The sequence below is a fragment of the Tachysurus fulvidraco genome, chromosome 19 (genome assembly GCF_022655615.1).
Source record: "Tachysurus fulvidraco isolate hzauxx_2018 chromosome 19, HZAU_PFXX_2.0, whole genome shotgun sequence".
Taxonomy (NCBI): Eukaryota; Metazoa; Chordata; class Actinopteri; order Siluriformes; family Bagridae; genus Tachysurus; species Tachysurus fulvidraco.
The window spans coordinates 19,774,083-19,795,094 of NC_062536.1; the positions used below are offsets into that span (position 1 = coordinate 19,774,083).

The 21,012-nt window shown below is 39.3% G+C and overlaps 2 protein-coding genes and 1 long non-coding RNA gene across 10 annotated transcripts in view; 1 reads left to right on the forward strand and 2 right to left on the reverse strand.

Annotated features, from left to right (window-relative positions):
• Positions 1–1,067: 1,067 nt before the first annotated feature.
• On the forward strand, positions 1,068–15,823 carry hcls1 (hematopoietic cell-specific Lyn substrate 1). 6 transcript variants are annotated; one of them, XM_027160801.2, is made up of 19 exons: positions 1,068–1,225; positions 4,103–4,186; positions 4,380–4,453; positions 6,256–6,385; positions 7,012–7,122; positions 7,231–7,285; positions 7,476–7,586; positions 8,249–8,359; positions 9,339–9,449; positions 10,647–10,757; positions 11,282–11,337; positions 11,412–11,481; positions 11,952–12,100; positions 12,641–12,766; positions 12,960–13,113; positions 14,046–14,153; positions 14,978–15,064; positions 15,259–15,330; positions 15,436–15,823. In XM_027160801.2, exons 2-19 carry the CDS (start codon positions 4,103–4,105, stop codon positions 15,567–15,569), a joined length of 1,854 nt encoding a protein of 617 aa, XP_027016602.1. In that variant the 5' UTR covers positions 1,068–1,225; the 3' UTR covers positions 15,570–15,823. The 6 variants fall into 6 exon arrangements, with proteins under 6 accessions (XP_027016602.1, XP_047660002.1, XP_047660003.1 ...); XM_047804046.1 differs by lacking the exon at positions 14,046–14,153; XM_047804047.1 differs by lacking the exon at positions 10,647–10,757.
• Positions 15,824–16,948: 1,125 nt separating this feature from the next.
• Positions 16,949–19,395, reverse strand: llph (LLP homolog, long-term synaptic facilitation factor). 3 transcript variants are annotated; one of them, XR_007138657.1, is made up of 4 exons: positions 19,244–19,395; positions 17,513–17,749; positions 17,087–17,307; positions 16,949–17,013 (listed from the first exon to the last, which is right to left on the reverse strand). XR_007138657.1 is itself a non-coding variant. In XM_027160802.2 (3 exons), exons 1-3 carry the CDS (start codon positions 19,368–19,370, stop codon positions 17,141–17,143), a joined length of 531 nt encoding a protein of 176 aa, XP_027016603.2. In that variant the 5' UTR covers positions 19,371–19,395; the 3' UTR covers positions 16,949–17,140. The 3 variants fall into 3 exon arrangements, 2 of the variants coding, with proteins under 2 accessions (XP_027016603.2, XP_027016604.1); XM_027160802.2 differs by having other exon boundaries at positions 16,949–17,307; XM_027160803.2 differs by having other exon boundaries at positions 16,949–17,307; positions 19,168–19,268.
• Positions 16,949–21,012, reverse strand: part of LOC125139614 — an 8,164-nt gene continuing 4,100 nt past the window's right edge. Inside the window, exon 2 of the long non-coding RNA XR_007138660.1 lies at positions 16,949–17,094. This is a non-coding gene — a long non-coding RNA (uncharacterized LOC125139614). The remainder of the gene's footprint in view (positions 17,095–21,012) is intronic.

Here is a 21,012-nt window from a genome sequence, read left to right on the forward strand (position 1 = left end):
TTAACATCGAAACGGAGGATAAAAACAAAGAAAGAAAGACTTACGATAAGGACAAGAAGTAGGACGTGTTAATATAGGATCAGCTTTCCAGCACTGGAGAGAACTGAAGGAGCAGGAAGTTGGCCACATATTCACAGGTTGGAGTTTCCCGAGTCAATAACTCCTGAGCTAAACGCTGTTACTACACAAATAACACCTCTTTTCTATCGTAGTAATGTAGAGAGGCAGCTACAACCGCGTTTTGTGTAGTAACAGCATTTGGCTCCGCTTTCTGCTAATGTCTGCTAAAGCCCCGCCCTTTTCTGCTCATTGGCTACACGTTTGTTTTGATTTTTCTTTAGTTTGTCGTCCCGAATCAGTTTTCTGAAGCATTTCTCAAACAACACAGACCGCACCTTTAAGGACAGACAGGATCGTCTCAGAGCAGCTTTACAGAACATAAGAAAAATAATACAAAAGTTCAAGATTAACATTAAACTTATATTTAAACGTTTGTATTTAGCTGTAATGAACAAATCTGAGGTGACGGAGACGACTGTGGTGAGGAAGAACCCTTGAGAGGAACCAGACTCAAAAAAGAACCTCATCCTCATTTGGGTGACACTGGACGTGTGAATATAAACTGTTATAAACACCAGAGAGTGTCGTTATGAATAATGTCCTTTCTACAGTCAGATAATTGTGTATTGATGAGGAGGTTGTTGTCCTTAAAGACCACATGGAGCTGGTAGCTTCTCTTAGAATGTCTGAAATTCTCACAAAGTAGAATCCAACTGGAGCTGGAACATCTGTAGAAGCCTCGAGATGAGAAGAAAAAGAGAATCAGTGGAGAGGAATTGGAGAGGCATAGTGGTTGTTCATCTTATTAAGTAGAATTAGATGATAGTGTGCATGTGATCAGATGTACTGGAGCACACAGTAATTCATTATCACAGTTGACACAGTGATAATTGTGATCATTCTGCAGTGCTGAACATCTCTGGACCATCAAATTTATTAGACCAGGTCATGGTTTTTATTGTTGTTCTCTCTCTCTCTCTCTCTCTCTCTCTCTCTCTCTCTCTCTCTCTCTCTCTCTCTCACTTCCTCCATCTCTTCTGACGTGAACGCGCATTTCAGTCCTCGTGCCCACGAGCGCAACTTCACCGACTGCACCTTTTTTTCTCCTCCAGGTTTATCATTTGTTTTTATTCATTTCACTTTTTTTATTCCACTCATCCACACTGTAAGTAGACTATAACATTACTGCCTGTGTTTTATTCTTCCCCCTCTGTGTGATTCATGATATCTAAACTTCAGTTCTAGCAGGAAGTGTATTTGTGTGTGTGTGTGTGTGTGTGTGTGTGTGTGTGTGTGTGTGTGTGTGTGTGTGTGTGTGCACTTATCATGTCAAAAAAAGCTTTTCATTTCTGCTACCTAATTTTGTGCGCTTTGATTTATAATCACAAACGAGATGATTTCTTAAACAGAGACAGACAGAAATGTTTTAAAGTGAACATTGCATAAAGAGTGCAAGAAGTAAAATTGAGGAACTAGTAAAATGTGTCACAGAAATAAAGAAGCCTATACACACTGACAGGAAGGTGATTGTGTGTTAATAGTGTGTGTCATAATGAAACAACAACAATGAATTATTTATCTAACTTACATATTGTACTATAGGTAATTGTATCTTTAAATTACTAAATATAGAAAGACATTTTACACACACACACACACACACACACACACACACACACACACACACACACACACACACACACACACACACACACATATATCCATATCCCAAAAACGTAAATAAGAGTTAGCGTCATATATAATTATAGTATATGCAAAAAAACTAACAAACATACAAGACAGCAATGCAACAAATAATATTAAAGCATCTGTAAGTGATTGTTAATACACACTTCAGCTACGCACTCTTCACACCCTGACCTGATATGTTCACACACGAAAGCAGCATGTGGGTCCGCTGTGGGTGTGAAGTGACCAGCATTTTCCTATTTCTGTTCTGATGAGAAACGGTAGTAGACATATATAGCTTTTCCTGCATAGACATTTCCTGCCTGCCAGTTATTTCCACGTCAGTGAGAAGTTCTATACATTATTTTAAATTGTGGCAGAAATATTAACAGCAATTAGTATCTTGATGTTTGAAAGACTTGCTAGCATTACTTATGGCAGCTTTAATTTTACTGTGACATTAGAAAGACTTGCTAGCATTACTTAGGGCAGCTTTAATTTTACTGTGACATTAGAAAGACTTGTTAACATTACTTATGGCAGCTTTAATTTTACTGTGACATTAGAAAGACTTGCTAGCATTACTTAGGGCAGCTTTAATTTTACTGTGACATTAGAAAGACTTGTTAACATTACTTATGGCAGCTTTAATTTTACTGTGACATTAGAAAGACTTGCTAACATTACTTAGGGCAGCTTTAATTTTACTGTGACATTAGAAAGACTTGCTACATTACTTATGGCAGCTTTAATTTTACTGTGACATTAGAAAGACTTGCTAACATTACTTATGGCAGCTTTAATTTTACTGTGACATTAGAAAGACTTGCTAACATTACTTAGGGCAACTTTAATTTTACTGTGACATTAGAAAGACTTGCTACATTACTTATGGCAGCTTTAATTTTACCATGACATTAGAAAGACTTGCTAACATTACTTATGGCAGCTTTAATTTTACCGTGACATTAGAAAGACTTGCTAACATTACTTATGGCAGCTTTAATTTTACTGTGACATTAGAAAGACTTGCTAGCATTACTTAGGGCAGCTTTAATTTTACTGTGACATTAGAAAGACTTGTTAACATTACTTAGGGCAGCTTTAATTTTACTGTGACATTAGAACGACTTGCTAACATTACTTAGGGCAGCTTTAATTTTACTGTGACATTAGAAAGACTTGCTACATTACTTATGGCAGCTTTAATTTTACCATGACATTAGAAAGACTTGCTAGCATTACTTATGGCAGCTTTAATTTTACTGTGACATTAGAAAGACTTGCTAACATTACTTAGGGCAGCTTTAATTTTACTGTGACATTAGAAAGACTTGTTAACATTACTTATGGCAGCTTTAATTTTACTGTGACATTAGAAAGACTTGCTAACATTACTTAGGGCAGCTTTAATTTTACTGTGACATTAGAACGACTTGCTAACATTACTTATGGAAGCTTTAATTTTACTGTGACATTAGAAAGACTTGTTAACATTACTTATGGCAGCTTTAATTTTACTGTGACATTAGAAAGACTTGCTAACATTACTTAGGGCAGCTTTAATTTTACTGTGACATTAGAACGACTTGCTAACATTACTTATGGAAGCTTTAATTTTACTGTGACATTAGAAAGACTTGTTAACATTACTTAGGGCAGCTTTAATTTTACTGTGACATTAGAAATACTTGCTACATTACTTATGGCAGCTTTAATTTTACCGTGACATTAGAAAGACTTGCTAACATTACTTATGGCAGCTTTAATTTTACTGTGACATTAGAAAGACTTGCTAACATTACTTAGGGCAGCTTTAATTTTACTGTGACATTAGAACGACTTGCTAACATTACTTATGGAAGCTTTAATTTTACTGTGACATTAGAAAGACTTGTTAACATTACTTAGGGCAGCTTTAATTTTACTGTGACATTAGAAAGACTTGCTACATTACTTATGGCAGCTTTAATTTTACCGTGACATTAGAAAGACTTGCTAACATTACTTATGGCAGCTTTAATTTTACTGTGACATTAGAAAGACTTGCTAACATTACTTAGGGCAGCTTTAATTTTACTGTGACATTAGAAAGACTTGCTAACATTACTTAGGGCAGCTTTAATTTTACTGTGACATTAGAAAGACTTGCTAACATTACTTATGTGAGAGATATGGCAGCTTTAATTTTACTGTGACATTAGAAAGACTTGTTAACATTACTTATGTGAGAGATATGGCAGCTTTAATTTTACTGTGACATTAGAAAGACTTGTTAACATTACTTAGGGCAGATTACTTTTACATTACTTATGTGAGAGATAAGGAAGATTTCTGGACTTTTTCTTCATAGATGTGGAAATCTGTGGTGGGTCATAATGTGAACGTGAAGGTGGTGTCTGAGGGAGACGACTGGGAAACGGATCCAGACTTTGAGGTACGTAGCAGGATCCTGTCCTGTTACCTGGTACCTGTAAGGCACCTTAGATAATCAGTATAATCAGTACAGTCTCTGGAGATTCAGTCTTTTCCTCTACAGATATAAAATCAAGCTGTAGAAGTAATTCAGAGAGTGGGTTGGATCTGATATAGATATATAATAATGTAAGAATCTTTGTTTTGTGTGTCAGAACGATGTGTCTGAGCAGGAGCAGAGATGGGGATCAAAAACCATTGAAGGATCAGGACGCAAAGAGGCCATCAGGTAATCTACAAAACCTAATGTGCAACACAAATGTGACAAAACCTAAACATTTCAAAAGAGATATTACTTTATAATCTCTTGGGTTTTTTTTTGCTGATTCACCGACTGACTCACTGACTCACATTGACTCACTGACACATCAGATTGATTGATTTACAGCATGACTGACTCACAGAATAACTGACTGCTCTACTGACTAAATGACACTCTCACTGACTGACTGATACACTGACTGTCCATAACACTGGCTGTCAGTCTTAATAAAGGTTTGATACACTGAGTGACTGACCCATTAACTGACAGACACAGTGACAGTGGAAGATTCACTGACTGGCTGACTGATTCACTGATTAATTAATTGACTGACTGACTCACTGATGGACTGACTCATTGGTTGACTGAGTGGCTCACTTATTCACTGTGGGATTGACGTATTGAATGACTGACAGACTCACTGATTCACTTATGGCTGACACCTTGATTGACTGACAGACTCACTGATTCACTTATGGCTGACACCTTGATTGACTGACAGACTCACTGATTCACTTATGGCTGACACATTGATTGACTGACAGACTCACTGATTCACTTATGGCTGACACCTTGATTGACTGACAGACTCACTGAATGACTGACTCATTGATTGACTGACTGACTCACTGATTCACTTACGGCTGACAACTTGATTGACTGACAGACTCACTGATTCACTTATGGCTGACACATTGATTGACTGACAGACTCACTGAATGACTGACTCATTGATTGACTGACTGACTCACTGATTCACTGAATGGCTGACACATTGATTGACTGACAGACTCACTGAACGGCTGACTCATTGATTGACCGACAGACTCACTGATTCACTTATGGCTGACACATTGATTGACCGACAGACTCACTGATGGATTGACTGGCTGTCTGACTCACTTATTCCCCGACTCGTTGATTGACTCACTGACTGACTGATACATCGATCGATTCATTGACTGACTTATTAATTGACTTATTCACTAACTGCCTCGCTGACAGACTTTGACTCATTGCTTGACAGTCTGACTCACTGACCGACTCTCATTGTTGTGACTCGTCTGCCTGAGGATATCACCTTCACACAGATATATACCTCATGTTTGCTGACTTGTCATCTCAGCAGTTATTATTATAAGTGTTACTGTTATTCACTATTATTTACTGCACTCAGCTCTTTGTTATTTCGGTCTTCCTGAAAGCGTAGAATACGTTTAGAGTACGATCGCTCACAGACGTTTCTATTCGGCACTGAACTGAAACCACAGCGGTTAAAACGTCACCCAGAATGACAGATAAAGGAAGTGAGAGAGACCCAGAGAGGAAGTAGCAGTGCTGCAATCTATTGCACTCCCAAATATGGACTCGGTTTAGAGAGAAGGCGAATCAGCAGAGACAGCTGAAGAAACAGAGAGCAAAGAATTGTGGGAAAGTGACAGGTGGTGTGACGTGTTCGTTAGTGAGTCCATCTGACAACTCACTAATGTTTACTTCCTGCTCACTGGCTAGTAAACCTGCCTCCTGGTGTGATTCGATTTATCCGTAACTAATCACAATAAATCCTAAACACTTTCAGATATCTAGCTTACAGTTAGTGTACATTGATTTTTGTTGCTAAGCAACAGTGTTTTCACATCAAAACTTTCGACATCAGTTCACAACATCAGTTGCATATGGAGCAAAAACAAATGTGTGTGTGCGTGTGTGTGTGTGTGTGTGTGTGTGTGTGTGTGTGTGTGTGTGTGTGTGTGTGTGTGTGTGTGTAGTGTGGCTGAGCTCAGACAGAAGGTGTCTCAGGAGCATGAATTAGTGAAGAAGAAGGAGCAGGAGGAAGGTCCTAAAGCTTCGTATGGATATGGCGGCAAATTCGGTGTCGAGAAAGACAGGATGGATAAGGTGTAAAAAATCATGTGCTAATATTCTTATTTTTAAGATTCTTATTAGATATTATCTATCTATCTATCTATCTATCTATCTATCTATCTATCTATCTATCTATCTATCTATCTATCTGTCTGTCTGTCTGTCTGTCTGTCTGTCTGTCTGTCTATCTATCTATCTATCTATCTATCTATCTATCTATCTATCTATCTATCTATCTATCTATCTATCTATTTATTTATTTATATGTAAAAATGGCAAATAAAATCTGTCATTATTATATTTTGTTTAAAAAATAATTAATTATTTAATTATGTAATAACTATTAATTGTTTATTTAATTATTAATTAATTAAAACATTTTTGTAACCACTGAATACATTATTACTAAAGCACTTAAATGTTATTGAATATTTACGTATCAAAAACTGTCATTGGCATAAAGTTTATTCGTTTGTTTGTTATTTTTATTTCCATTATTATTTTCTATATAATGTACTGTCGTTAAAAAAGGCCGGAGTCACAGTTATGTATTTATATGATCAGAGCAGGTCTTTTTTCCCTAAGTGTGATGATGGAATGAAGATACACACTCTGTAGATTAAGTTAAATTAACCTTAAATTAAACTGCTCTTTCCCAGGATGCAGTGGGGCACAGCTACATAGCACAGGTGGCTCAGCACTCGTCCCAAACGGACGCAGCGAAAGGTTTCGGAGGGAAATTCGGTGTACAGAAAGACCGTATAGACCAGGTTTGGGTCACATATTCTACAGTAAAACATAACCCAAACCCTAACTGTCACCTTCTCACACGAACGAGGTTAGAATTCTAATTAATAATGGTGTTATCCTCTCTGTAGTCTGCTTTGGGCTACGAGTATAAAGGGCAAGTGGAGCAGCACGCCTCACAGAAAGGTACTCCACTTCACACACACACACACACACACACACACACACACACACACACACACACACACACACACACACACACACACACACACACACACAATGTTCAGGTGAAGAAGGTGAGCGAGAAATGTGTGTGAACCACATGGGATTAACAGAGCTGTCAATATTACATTCTAAATTTCTTCTTCAATCTCAGATTACTCTAAAGGCTTCGGAGGGAAGTTTGGAGTGCAGAAGGAGCGGGTGGATAAAGCGGCTCTGGGGTACGATTATAAAGGAGAAACCGAGAAACACGAGTCACAGAAAGGTGAAGAAAATGGCTTCTTTACGCATGTGGACATTCCACTAATAGTGCAGGAATAAACAATATACTTTTGTTGATATCGTTTGTATCTAAACACACACGTTAATTTATTTCATTTTTTGTGTAACATAATGGGAGGCACGGTGGCTTAGTGGTTAGCACGTTCGCCTCACACCTCCAGGGTTGGGGGTTTGATTCCCACCTCCACCTTGTGTGTGTGGAGTTTGCATGTTCTCCCCGTGCCTCGGGGGTTTCCTCCGGGTACTCCGGTTTCCTCTCGCGGTCCAAAGACATGCATGGTAGGTTGATTGGCATCTCTGGAAAATTGTCCGTAGTGTGTGTGTGTGTGTGTGTGTGTGAGTGAATGAGAGTGTGTGTGTGCCCTGTGATGGGTTGGCACTCCGTCCAGGGTGTATCCTGCCTCGATGCCCGATGACGCCTGAGATAGGCACAGGCTCCCCGTGACCCGAGGTAGTTCGGATAAGTGGTAGAGAATGAATGAATGAATGTAACATAATGACTGAATTACAGTTTTATCGACTTGAAATCGTTGAAATATTTTTTTATATAATATTAGTATTTTTGAGCAGTGTTTATTCAGCGTTTTCATCAAACACACAAATGTATATGTGGTATTTTATTTACATTTGTTTGTTTCCCTTCAGATTACTCTAAAGGCTTCGGAGGGAAGTTTGGAGTGCAGAAGGAGCGAGTGGATAAAGCGGCTCTGGGGTACGATTATAAAGGAGAAACCGAGAAACACGAGTCACAGAAAGGTGAAGAAAATGGCTTCTTTACCCATGTGGACATTCCACTAAACACTGCTAGCTAATAGTGCAGGAATAAACACTACTTTTCCTGCTTCAAATAGAGGTATTTACTGTATACCATGTACACAATGTACGTAGTTAATTGACTATAAATTCTATATAAAATCTTTATTCGGGATAAAATTGCAGACTAGTGTGTAGAGCATGCAGGTTTTTGGAGAAGCAGAACATATGCTCCTGAATCGACTGGAACTGATGCTCCAATGGCTTCAAGTGAAAGTGCTTGGCCCCGTAATCGCTGCTTGCAGCTGTATTTTTAACATATTACTTGTGGATAAATATTGTCCACTTTGTATCTATCGATATTGTTTGTGTCTAAACACACAATTTATTTCATTTTATTTGTAACATAATGGGAGGCACAGTGGCTTAGTGGTTAGCACGTTCGCCTCACACCTCCAGGGTTGGGGGTTTGATTCCCGCCTCCACCTTGTTTGTGTGGAGTTTGCATGTTCTCCCCGTGCCTCGGGGGTTTCCTCCGGGTACTCCGGTTTCCTCCCCCGGTCCAAAGACATGCATGGTAGGTTGATTGGCATCTCCGGAAAATTGTCCGTAGTGTGTGAGTGTGAGTGAATGAGAGTGTGTGTGTCCTGTGATGGGTTGGCACTCCATCCAGGGTGTATCCTGCCTCGATGCCCGATGACGCCTGAGATAGGCACAGGCTCCCCGTGACCCGAGGTAGTTCGGATAAGCGGTAGAAGATGAATGAATGAATGAATGAATGAATGAATGAATGTAACATAATGACTGAATTACAATTTTATCAACTTGAAAACGTTAGTTTTGAAATGAAATATTTCTGTATATAATATTAGTTTTTTTGAGCAGTGTTTATTCAGCGTTTTCATCAAACACACGAATGTATTCCATGTGTTTATACACACAAATGTATATGTGGTATTTTATTTACATTTGTTTGCTTCAGATTACTCTAAAGGCTTCGGAGGGAAGTATGGAGTGCAGAAGGAGCGGGTGGATAAAGCGGCTCTGGGGTACGATTATAAAGGAGAAACTGAGAAACACGAGTCACAGAAAGGTTGGTACTGTAGTTCGTACTATTTCATGTTCATGACCCGAGAGCTCTAGCGCCAACAACAGGCAAGAAGTACAATGTGTAGAAGTGATTCTGATTCTTTGGGTCATGCCGAGTTCAGTGGGTAATGTACAAGAGGACATGATGTTCAGTGGTTAAGGCTTCGGGTTACTGATCAGAAGGTCGGGGGTTCAAGCCCACAAGCTGCTGAGACATCAACGTTGGGTCCTTGAGCAAGGCCCTTAACCTCACCTTCTCCAGGGGCGTCGTACTATGGCTGACCCTTCGCTCTGACCCCAGGCTCATAACAACCTGGGATATGTGAAAACTTAAAGCATTTCACTGCATATCGTACTCTGTATGTGTAAGTGACAAATAAAATTTTTATTTGACATTTTCACCACATAGGAAATAACAAAGAATTCATCCAATCATTGGTCTCGATAGTCTGAACCAGATTTATGATGATTGGACAAATTCTTATGGTGAAATTGTACATAGAGGTGCTGTAATACGCAAATTATGAGTAAAACTGCATGGAACTAAGCAGCTGCTCAGTGTTAATTATTATTCTTCACTTTAGTGTAGGGTTCAAGCCCCAGCACTACCAAGCTGACACTGTTGGGCCCTTGAGCAAGGCCCTTAACCCTCACTGCTCCAGGGGTGTGGTATCACAGCTGACCCTGTGCTCTGACCCAACCTTGGGATATGTGAAACATGAATTTCAATGTGCTGTAATGTACTTTACAAAAATCAGCTTCTTCTAGTGGAGTGATGGTGATAAGAAGAAGTTGGGTTTTGCAGGAAGCTTGCAATTTTTAAATGAAGTCATCAAACAGGAAGTAAGGCCATTTCTCAGCAGAGTTGTTCAGAAACATGTCCTGATGTAAGAAAACAAACTTTATCCTCATCTTCAAGGTTTCTCAGCAAAGACTTTACATATCATCATTTAGTATTTCCACAGGAAACAACATCGATGCTTACAACAATGACTTCAGATAGTCTTCTTGTGACGAGACAAAAGTGCTTGGCCCCCTTAATCGCTGCAGCATATAACTGCTGTACATTCAAAGATGTTAAAGGAAAATAACAACGTTTCCTTTAGCATACAAACGTCTCCCATGATGGTATCATTGGTCTGTCTGTCTGTCTGTCTGTCTGTCTGTCTGTCTGTATGTTTATTTGTTTGTTTCCCTTCAGATTACTCTAAAGGCTTCGGAGGGAAGTATGGAGTGCAGAAGGAGCGAGTGGATAAAGCGGCTCTGGGGTACGATTATAAAGGAGAAACCGAGAAACACGAGTCACAGAAAGGTGAGTTTACTCTGATTTACACTGCACTAAATAAAGGAATGAAAGAGGGATTGGAAAGACAGGCAAAAAAAGAAAGAAGGAGAAGTGAAATTAAATGAACCGAAAGTTTTGAGCAAAAGAAGTAAAAAAACAGGAGAGAAGGATAGAAAAGGGAAAACTGTCAGAAAGCAAATTGAGAAACGAGGCAAAGAAAAGAGAAAGAGAAGAGAAGAGTAGAAGATGAGAAGAACCCAGAAGAAAAGGGAAAAGATGGTAAGAGTTGAGAGACAAATATATACAAGGAGGAGAATAAAGTAATATAGCAAAGGAACAGAGCAGGCATGAGATGAGAAGAAGGTAGAAAGTAAAGAGAACGGTACGGAGCGGAGGAGGGAAAATGATTAGAGAGAGAGAGAGAGAGAGAGAGAGAGAGAGAAAGAGAGAAGAAAAACAGAACAGAAAGAAAAACATGTCAGAAACCCTAGTAATTATTGTATATGTGAATAAAGATCTTCAGCTCTCTGTAAGTTCTCTCACTGTTACAGACTACGCTAAAGGTTTTGGAGGACGCTACGGCGTACAGTCTGACCGTATGGATAAGGTAAACCTCACATCTCATTAACACACAGATTAACACATGAACATGATCAGTAACCTCGTCTCGTCTCGTCACAGAACGCAGCCTCCTTCAGCGACATGGAGTCTCCCACCGCGTCCTACAAGAAAACTTCACCGCCCGAGGCCTGTAAGTGTCACGTTGTTACGAGACATAAAGAAAAATTATGCAATAAATGAAAATCAATAAAACAAATTAAAGGAGCTATTTGTCCTCTGCTGGCTGTAAGGTGAAGTGCAATAAAAACACGAACAAACCCCTCCCCTTTTCCCTGTAAGACTCCTCCCCTATTCTAAAGCATGTTTCACACAGCTTACCTTTAAAGCAAGCAACAGTGCTCAGGTTGGGTGTGGAGCTAAAAATGAAAAATATTTACCTGAAATAATGTGATTTGGAATTTGTTACAAGTTTAAAAATATTTACAGACTGCAGCTTTAAAAGGAAAACTCAGTAATAGTTATTGCTTTTAGTGCTATAAGTGAACGTAAATATGTCATTTGTGTGTGTGTGTGTGTGTGTGTGTGTGTGTGTGTGTGTGTGTGTGTGTGTGTGTGTGTGTGTGTGTGTGTGTGTGTGTGTGTGTGTGTGTGTGTGTGTAGCGAGCTCAGGAGCCGGAAGCCTGAAGTCCCGCTTTGAGAACATGGCGAAGACAACAGAAGAAGAAAATAGGAAGCGAGCGGAGGAAGAGCGAGTGAGGAGACAGGCTCGAGAAAAGAGAGAAAAAGAGGAGGCACAGAAAAGAGAAAAGGTCAAACACACACACATACAAACACTCTGTGTGTGAAGTTAATGAAATATCCAGTCTTGTTTTCATTTGAACTTCACGTATCTCCGCTTTAATCTGATTCGTTACGGTTACCTTTAATTCTGTGTTCTATTCCAGTCATAGTCCCGCCCACTACCTGAGCCTGTCCAATTACCTGATCTTATACAAGTGTATGCTTAACTTTGATTAACAGATTAATTCGATTTGTTTACATTTTACAACAATCCAAATCACTTCCACTAACAAGTGAATCGATTCACTGAGTCATTTGTCCCACTGAGTCATTTGTCGTATGTTGGGTTTCTAACATTGTTCACTGTCCAGGAAGGTGAAGACTCACACACATCCTCCACATCTTCTGGAAAATGGATTGGAAACGTTAGAGTGGATAAAGATCCAATTGTATTTGATTTCAGAATTGCTCAGTTCTGTGTTTGTGTGTGTGTGTATGTGTGTGTGTGTGTGTGTGTGTGTGTGTGTGTGTGTGTGTGTGTGTGTGTGTGTGTGTGTGTGTGTGTATAGGTGACCAGCCGTGAGTATGAGGAGGAGGAACAGAGGCCTCCTGTCATACCTGAACCTGTGAAATTATCACAGGACTTTAGACCACTTCCTGAAATTCCCAGAGACTCTCCAGATCCTGTACCCCAGGTAAACTTTTAAAGCTACTGCTGCTTATAACATGTTTATTCACATCCCCTTGTTTACTTCCCCTGGTTCACTTTTCCTCATCCACTTAGTTTTGTGTGTGTGTGTGTGTGTGTGTGTGTGTGTGTGTGTGTGTGTGTGTGTGTGTGTGTGTGTGTGTGTGTGTGTGTGTGTGTGTGTGTGTGTGTGTTCACAGGAGTATGATGAGGAGCCTGAGTATGATGAGCCCCCATCACTGCCCCCTCGATCTGATGACCTGTTAGAGGAAGATGACTCTGGTCCTCCTCCTCTTCCTCAAAGAGACATTGATGAAGGAGAATACGAGGACATAGGATCAGCTCATGTCACCGGTTAGTCGCTACATAGTGCACATAAACACCATCATCTTCAGTCCACTGTGGGCGTCTCCCAAACCACACATCTTATTCACTATATAGTGCACATAAACACTCTTCAGTCCACTGTGGGCGTGTTCCAAACCACACACACTATTCACTATATAGTGCACATAAACACTATCATCTTGTCCACTGTGGGCGTGTCCCAAACCACACACACTATTCACTATATAGTGCACATAAACACCATCATCTTCAGTCCACTGTGGGCGTGTCCCAAACCACACACACACACCATTCACTATATAGTGCACATAAACACCATCATCTTCAGTCCACTGTGGGCGTGTCCCAAACCACACACACCATTCACTATATAGTGCACATAAACACCTTCATCTTCAGTCCACTGTGGGCGTGTCCCAAATCACACACTCTATTCACTATATAGTGCACATTAACACTGATATCAGTCCACTGTGGGCGTGTCCCAAATCACACGCTCTATTCACTATATAGTGCACATAAACAGCATCATCTTCAGTCCACTGTGAGTGTGTCCCAAACCACACACCTTATTCACTATATAGTGCACAAAAAGCTGTGAGGAGTGGAGTGAAACATTCTAAGCTCTGATCAGATACAGGAATATTGTCATCTACAGGATTATTTATAAAATTATCTGGTGTTAAATTAATCCATTTTTACCTGATATTTTGAATTTTGCTGTTGAAATAATTCATGAGGTTGCATTTTGATGGCATGTGATTCCCTACAGTGGGTTTATTATAAGTTTGCTACAGTATTTAATATTTTTGATATCAAATCAAATCTCTGTGTAGTGAATTAAATGATTGTTTTAAATCACAATGTTCTCACCGAATCACATCATGAGCAGTGAATTTACAGATTGTTTTTTTTTATCTCTAAACACCAAAACCAAGCTCGATCTGATGAAGTGTTAGAGGAAGATGACTCTGGTCCTCCTCCTCTTCCTCAAAGATACATTGATGAAGGAGAATACGAGGACATCGGATCAGCTCATGTCACCGGTTAGTCACTTTATAGTGCACATAAACACCATCATCGTCAGTCCACTTAGGGCGTGTCCTAAACCACACACTATATTCACTATATAGCGCAAATAAACACTGTCATCAGTCCACTGTGGGCGTGTTCCAAACCACACACTCTATTCACTATATAGTGCACATAAACACTGTCATCAGTCCACTGTGGGCGTGTTCCAAACCACACACTCTATTCACTATATAGTGCACATAAACACTGTCATCAGTCCACTGTGGGTGTGTTCCAAACCACACACTCTATTCACTATATAGTGCACACAAACACTGTCATCAGTCCACTGTGGGCGTGTTCCAAACCACACACTCTATTCACTATATAGTGCACATAAACACCATCATCTTCAGTCCACTGTGGGCGTGTCCCAAATCACACACACCATTCACTATATAGTGCACATTAACACTGTCATCAGTCCACTGTGGGCGTGTCCCAAACCGCACACACTACTCACTATATAGTGCACATAAACAGCATCATCTTCAGTCCACTGTGGGTGTGTCCCAAACCACACACCTTATTCACTATATAGTGCACAAAAAGCTGCACTATAGCAGGGAGACACAACCCTGATCAGAGACCAGTACTACTGATACGATCTGTTTAAATCGGTCTCTGGAATGGAGTGAAACATTCTAAGCTCTGATCAGATACAGGAATATTGTCATCTACAGGATTATTTATAAAATTATCTGGTGTTAAATTAATCCATTTTTTACCTGATATTTTGAATTGTTTTTTTTAATCTCTAAACACCAAAACCACCCTCGATCTGATGACCTGTTAGAGGAAGATGACTCTGGTCCTCCTCCTCTTCCTCACCGAAACATTGATGAAGGAGAATACGAGGACATAGGATCAGCTCATTTCGCCGGTTAGTCACTATATATTGTGCGCATAAACACCATCATCTTCAGTCCACTGTGGGCGTGTCCCAAACCACACACCTTATTCACTATATAGTGCACATAAACACTCATCAGTACACTGTGGGTGTGTCCCAAACCACACACTCTTATCATGACACAGCCATTGCTTGTATGTAATTGTGTGTTTTTTCTCTCACAGTCGTTGAGAACGATTATGAAGCTATAAACCCCAACAGCAAGTCAGCCAGGGCTCTGTATGACTATCAGGGCGGTGAGTATCTCTCACACACACACACACACACACACACACACACACACACACACACACACACACACATACACAGGACAGCTTGTATGAACACTGCTCTGATTTCAGAGGCTGATGATGAAATCTCCTTCGTGCCTGATGACATCATCACTAACATTGAGATGGTGGACGAGGGCTGGTGGAAGGGAAGCTGTCACGGAAACACCGGCCTTTTCCCAGCATCCTTTGTGCAGCTTCTCTAGACAACATCCTAAACAATGCCCAGTGTTTCTCTATGAATGACATCTTTCTCTATTTGCTTTGTTACTGGTTGCCAGATCTGCTAAAATCCCTAAAGAAACCATAAAAGTCCCCCTGTGTATCTGCTGTCAGTCAGGTGTTGTGTTGGTGTGATGCAGATTGGGTGTAAACAGTTATTATTATTATTATTATTATTATTATTATTATTATTATTTCCCCACAGACAGAGGTGTTATAAAGTGTGTTCTGTGAACCAGTTGTGTGTCCATGTGATATTTTCACACCCTGATAACTGCACAGTATTTTATCTCAGTTTACCATCTTATGAATCAACACTTTTCATTTTATTATATTAAAGCTATATAAAACTAAAGTCAGAAGCATAAAGTATTGGCACTCTGCTCCATAAAATAACCGTGTGTGGTGTGTTTAATATCACAACGATCTTTAATTGCTTATTGCATGTGTTTTAAGAATGCAGATTTGGCAACACATGAACACACCAAAAGGAAATCAGTGTGTGTGTGTGTGTGTGTGTGTTGATGTAGAAAAACTATAAGTGATGCAGCAGAGTTACTGTTACTCCCTGAAGTCGATTCTTCTTCCTCAAACAGCTCTTTATCACACCGCAAACTTTTGATCTGTTTATAGTCGTCATGTTAAACCAGTTCGTTCCCTTTCTCACTATTCATCTTCTATTCTATCCTCTCGTGACGTACAGTAAATACCTGTTGCTATAGCAACGACAGCGTATTAGCCCCAATATGTAATATAAAGCCGTTTATAAAGATTTAATCAGAATCCTCTTTATTATTTATCCATCTGTCAGGAAACGTCTATCACCAGACACTCGGTTGAACGTTTAATGATTTTTTTTAATTCATGCTAATCCTCGAAATAACAAAGTGACAGACAACTGTGAATAAAAAAGGGGCGGAGCTTGTGTCAAATTGGATCAGCCAATGAGAAACCTAATGATGTGACATCACGTGAGCTAGCATGCTAGTGAGTTCAGCCTGGTAAGAGAACACTAGCAATGCTAACTAGCTTTAACTAGCACATCTAATGTAGCTCTTATATTGTAGAAGTAAACAAATCATTTGTCACATTTTACTGAGTGGAAGAACTATAAAGTGCTCAGACAGGACGAGCTGACGGAACACCTCAAATACTGACATTTACTCCTCAAAAACATAGTTTTTTGTTTAATAAAGTATTAAAAAAAGGACTTATTTGTTTATGCTCAATTGCATAAACAAGCATTAAGCATTGTTTAGATTTAAGTTTTTAACTCTGCTCTCCTGCAGCAGCTCATCTTAACTACAGACAGAGCTGCTTCACCTTTACACAAGATTATACACTCATAATAAACTCAAACAGCTGAGACGGAGAATGATGTTTAATCAATGAAAACTGATTTACAGTGAAACCACACACACACACACACAGGATTTTGCGCTTTCAATTTCATTCCTCATCTTTCCACATGTTCCAGTTCACTCTCAGCGCTCTGCATCACCACACACACTAATCAGTCCATAAACTGTACATTAAAACACACATCTGTGTGTAGCTACCAGGCCACACCCTTCTTCTTCTTCTGGCCCGTTTTCTTGGCCTTTCGTTGGTGTTTGAGTTTCTTGGCCTTTCTCTGACTCATCCACACAGGATACTGTCCATGTTCATTCAGCATTGTCCCCTTCTTCCTCTTGCTGTCCGTCTCCATCTTCCCTGTCTCACCTGGGGGGAAGGGGTGGAGAGAGAGAGAGGGACACACACACAGAGAGAGATTGTGGTTTATTTCTTATTAATACAACTAAAACCAAACACTTCAGACCACATAAATAATAATAATAATAATAATGATGCCACATCTATAGTGAAATATTTCACGTGAAGGTGTTTGGCTGGTGTTGTGATTGGAGTGACGTGTGAAATCTCTCACTCTGTTCTTCTATGTTCTCTCCGCTCATCTCCACGTCCTGCGCTCTGGTCGTCAGTTTATGAGCAGGAACCACGGTGGCCATCTCACACACGTCCTTCATGCTGAGGTCTCCTTTCCCCTCCTGACCCAGAGCCGCTTTCAGCCGAGCCAGCTCCTTTGGAGCGTTCTTCTTCCTCTTCTCTGCTCTCATCTTCCTCTTCCATTTACTGCGCAGACTCTTTGCCATGGCAACTGTGTCTGAGTAGAGAAATAAAAACACCACAGTGTAAAACACTGACTGCGAGAGAGTCAGCACAAACGCCATTAAACACTGGGGTTCATCACAAACACCACCAAACACAAACACCACTAAACACAGGGATTCAGCACAAACACCACCAAACACAAACACCACCAAACACAGGGATTCAGCACAAACACCACCAAACACAAACACCACTAAACACAGGGATTCAGCACAAACACCACCAAACACAAACACCACTAAACACAGGGATTCAGCACAAACACCACCAAACACAAACACCACTAAACACAGGGATTCAGCACAAACACCACTAAACACAAATGCCACTAAACACTGGGATTCAGCACAGACACCACCAAACACAGGGATTCAGCACAAACACCACCAAACACAGACACCACTAAACACAGGGATTCAGCACAGACACCACCAAACACAGACACCACTAAACACAGGGATTCAGCACAGACACCACCAAACACAAACACCACTAAACACAGGGATTCAGCACAGACACCACCAAACACAAACGCCACTAAACACTGGGATTCAGCACAGACACCACCAAACACAAACACCACTAAACACAGGGATTCAGCACAGACACCACCAAACACAGACACCACTAAACACAGGGATTCAGCACAAACACCACTAAACAGACACCACTAAACACTGGGATTCAGCACAGACACCACTAAACACAGGGATTCAGCACAAACACCACCAAACACAGACACCACTAAACACAGGGATTCAGCACAGACACCACCAAACACAGACACCACTAAACACAGGGATTCAGCACAGACACCACCAAACACAAACACCACTAAACACAGGGATTCAGCACAGACACCACCAAACACAAACGCCACTAAACACTGGGATTCAGCACAGACACCACCAAACACAAACACCACTAAACACAGGGATTCAGCACAAACACCACCAAACACAGACACCACTAAACACAGGGATTCAGCACAGACACCACCAAACACAAACACCACCAAACACAAACACCACCAAGCACTTGGGTTCAGCACAAACACCACTGAACACTGGGTTAAATGAAGTCTTTTATAAACCCGTCTTACGTTTACAAACCACTTATATTGAAATGTGTAAAAATCTTTAATACATCTTCAACATTAAGTTTTAATTATATATTTATTTAAAACTTAGTAACGTAAATTTAAACGTTTTTCTTCCTAAACATGAAGCTTTTGTCAGTTCTACACAGAATCCGTCATTTAGTCATCTGTTTACTTTCACATTCTATAATTAACATTTTATTGGATTAATTTAATAAACACAAACTGTTATTAGCTACATGCTAACAACCAACACAAGCCATACAAAGGTGTTTATAACAAATTATCCTCACTTATAATGAGTAATGTACCTCAGCTGAAACGCGCGGTTACTGTTGCGTATAATAAAGTTTTAAATAAAGTCTAATAATTATTTATTTTACTCACGGTGTAATAAATGTGTGAAGAGCTCAACAGTACACACGTGCACACGGCTGCCGGAAAGCGAATGGACAACTTTACGACAGTCAGCAACACCTTGAAGTGGGTATACGTCATCGCTGAGAAACGTCATATATTTTATTAATCATTATGTTCAAACATAAGTTCGCTTAAAAACACATAATGTCTGTGTGTTGGATATTATCTGTACATGTCTACGGGGAAATACGGAATATTTGGATATATTAAATCGGTTGTTTGTATTTGTAGTCTACTTTACAGAACTACAAATCCCAGGATGTTACTTGGGGATCTTCTAATCCAATCAGGCACCGAGGTCTCATCCGGGTCTATGGTAAGCTGAATTCTGGACGGAAACTTGAGGGCGTTATTTTTTTGTATTTAAAGGTGCAGTGCGCGTGCAGAGCGTGTTGATTAGTCACGTGTCCGAGTGTAGCGTAGATAGACGTGAGTGTATAGATGTATATGTGTGTGTGTATATAGGGTGCCAATACTTTTAGAGTCATTGGATAGATGACTCATAGGACTCTAGAAGTATTGTATAGTATAAAACTTCAAATAACAATAATCATTCTAATAATAATAATAATAATAATAATAATAATAATAACAATAATAACAATAATCATAATGATTCTTGTTATTATTGTTATTATTATTATTATTATTAGTATAATACTACTACTACTACTACTACTACTACTACTACTAATAATAATAATAATAATAATAATAATAATAATAATAATAACAATAATCATAATGATTCTTGTTATTATTGTTATTATTATTATTATTATAGTATAATACTACTACTACTACTACTACTACTACTACTACTAATAATAATAATAATAATAATAATAATAATTATTATTATTATTATTCTAATAGTTATTATTATAACAAAAACAACAACAACAACAACAACAATAATAATAATAATAATAATTGCTTAATATAAGTATAATATGTATATAATAATTGCTTAATAGAAGTATAATATTATAGAAGTATAATATAAAAACAAGCTAACATAATTAATGATACATTTTATAAATATAAAAGCTATGTTAAATAAATCCATAAATAACTCTATTCACACAGTGTGCGCCTGTTAAAATGAAATAATAATATTTGCAGTTAAAGTGATGAGAAAATAGATGATTAACAGCTGAGTTGTTGTGGAGTGTTGAAGTGTATTTGTGAACATCTAAATATCATGAGACATGAATAAACATGGCCAGCAGAGGGCAGCAGCACTACAGAGTCAGAGACAAGAGTCGACTGTAAAACACGTCACTGTCGCAATATTTTTGTCCCTTTTCTAAGAAAAGAGAGAAACTATGAAGCTGGTTAGATGTTACTGAGAAAGCGCAAACAAATGTAAACTCCTCCGTCCTGAAGATGTGGGAGAACTTAACTGACTGTTATAAAGCACTGACACTGGGAGACTCCTTACACACTTTAAACAAATAAACCCATTTCTCTCCTCACAGAAAACTTTTAACGATCACACATTTTTTAAACCTCTGTTACTATAGAAACGATTCTGTATTAGAACAAGAGCATTAATCTGAACCTGTGATGTGCAGCCGCTCTACTGTCAGAGCCTCTAATAGAGAAAACGATTCAACACCTTCTGACCAATCAGAGCCGTGATCATCAAACCAGTAAGAAACACATAAATGAGTTGTGTGGAGGAGAGAAGCAAAGAGAAAGATATTGCCTTCGGCAATCAGCTGAGATCAGTT

Bases quoted from the DNA above. Each gene is read 5' to 3' on its own strand.
- llph (XM_027160802.2), bottom strand. From the start codon at position 19,370: ATGACGTTTCTCAGCGATGACGTATACCCACTTCAAGGTGTTGCTGAC. The intron at 17,750-19,243 runs GTGAGTAAAATA...TTCTCTACTCAG, and splicing joins CTTCACACATTTATTACACC to ACACAGTTGCCATGGCAAAG. The intron at 17,308-17,512 runs GTGAGAGATTTC...CCTTCCCCCCAG, and splicing joins AGAGAACATAGAAGAACAGA to GTGAGACAGGGAAGATGGAG.
- hcls1 (XM_027160801.2), top strand. From the start codon at position 4,103: ATGTGGAAATCTGTGGTGGGTCATAATGTGAACGTGAAGGTGGTGTCT. The intron at 7,123-7,230 runs GTTTGGGTCACA...TCCTCTCTGTAG, and splicing joins AGAAAGACCGTATAGACCAG to TCTGCTTTGGGCTACGAGTA. The intron at 8,360-9,338 runs GTGAAGAAAATG...TGTTTGCTTCAG, and splicing joins GAAACACGAGTCACAGAAAG to ATTACTCTAAAGGCTTCGGA.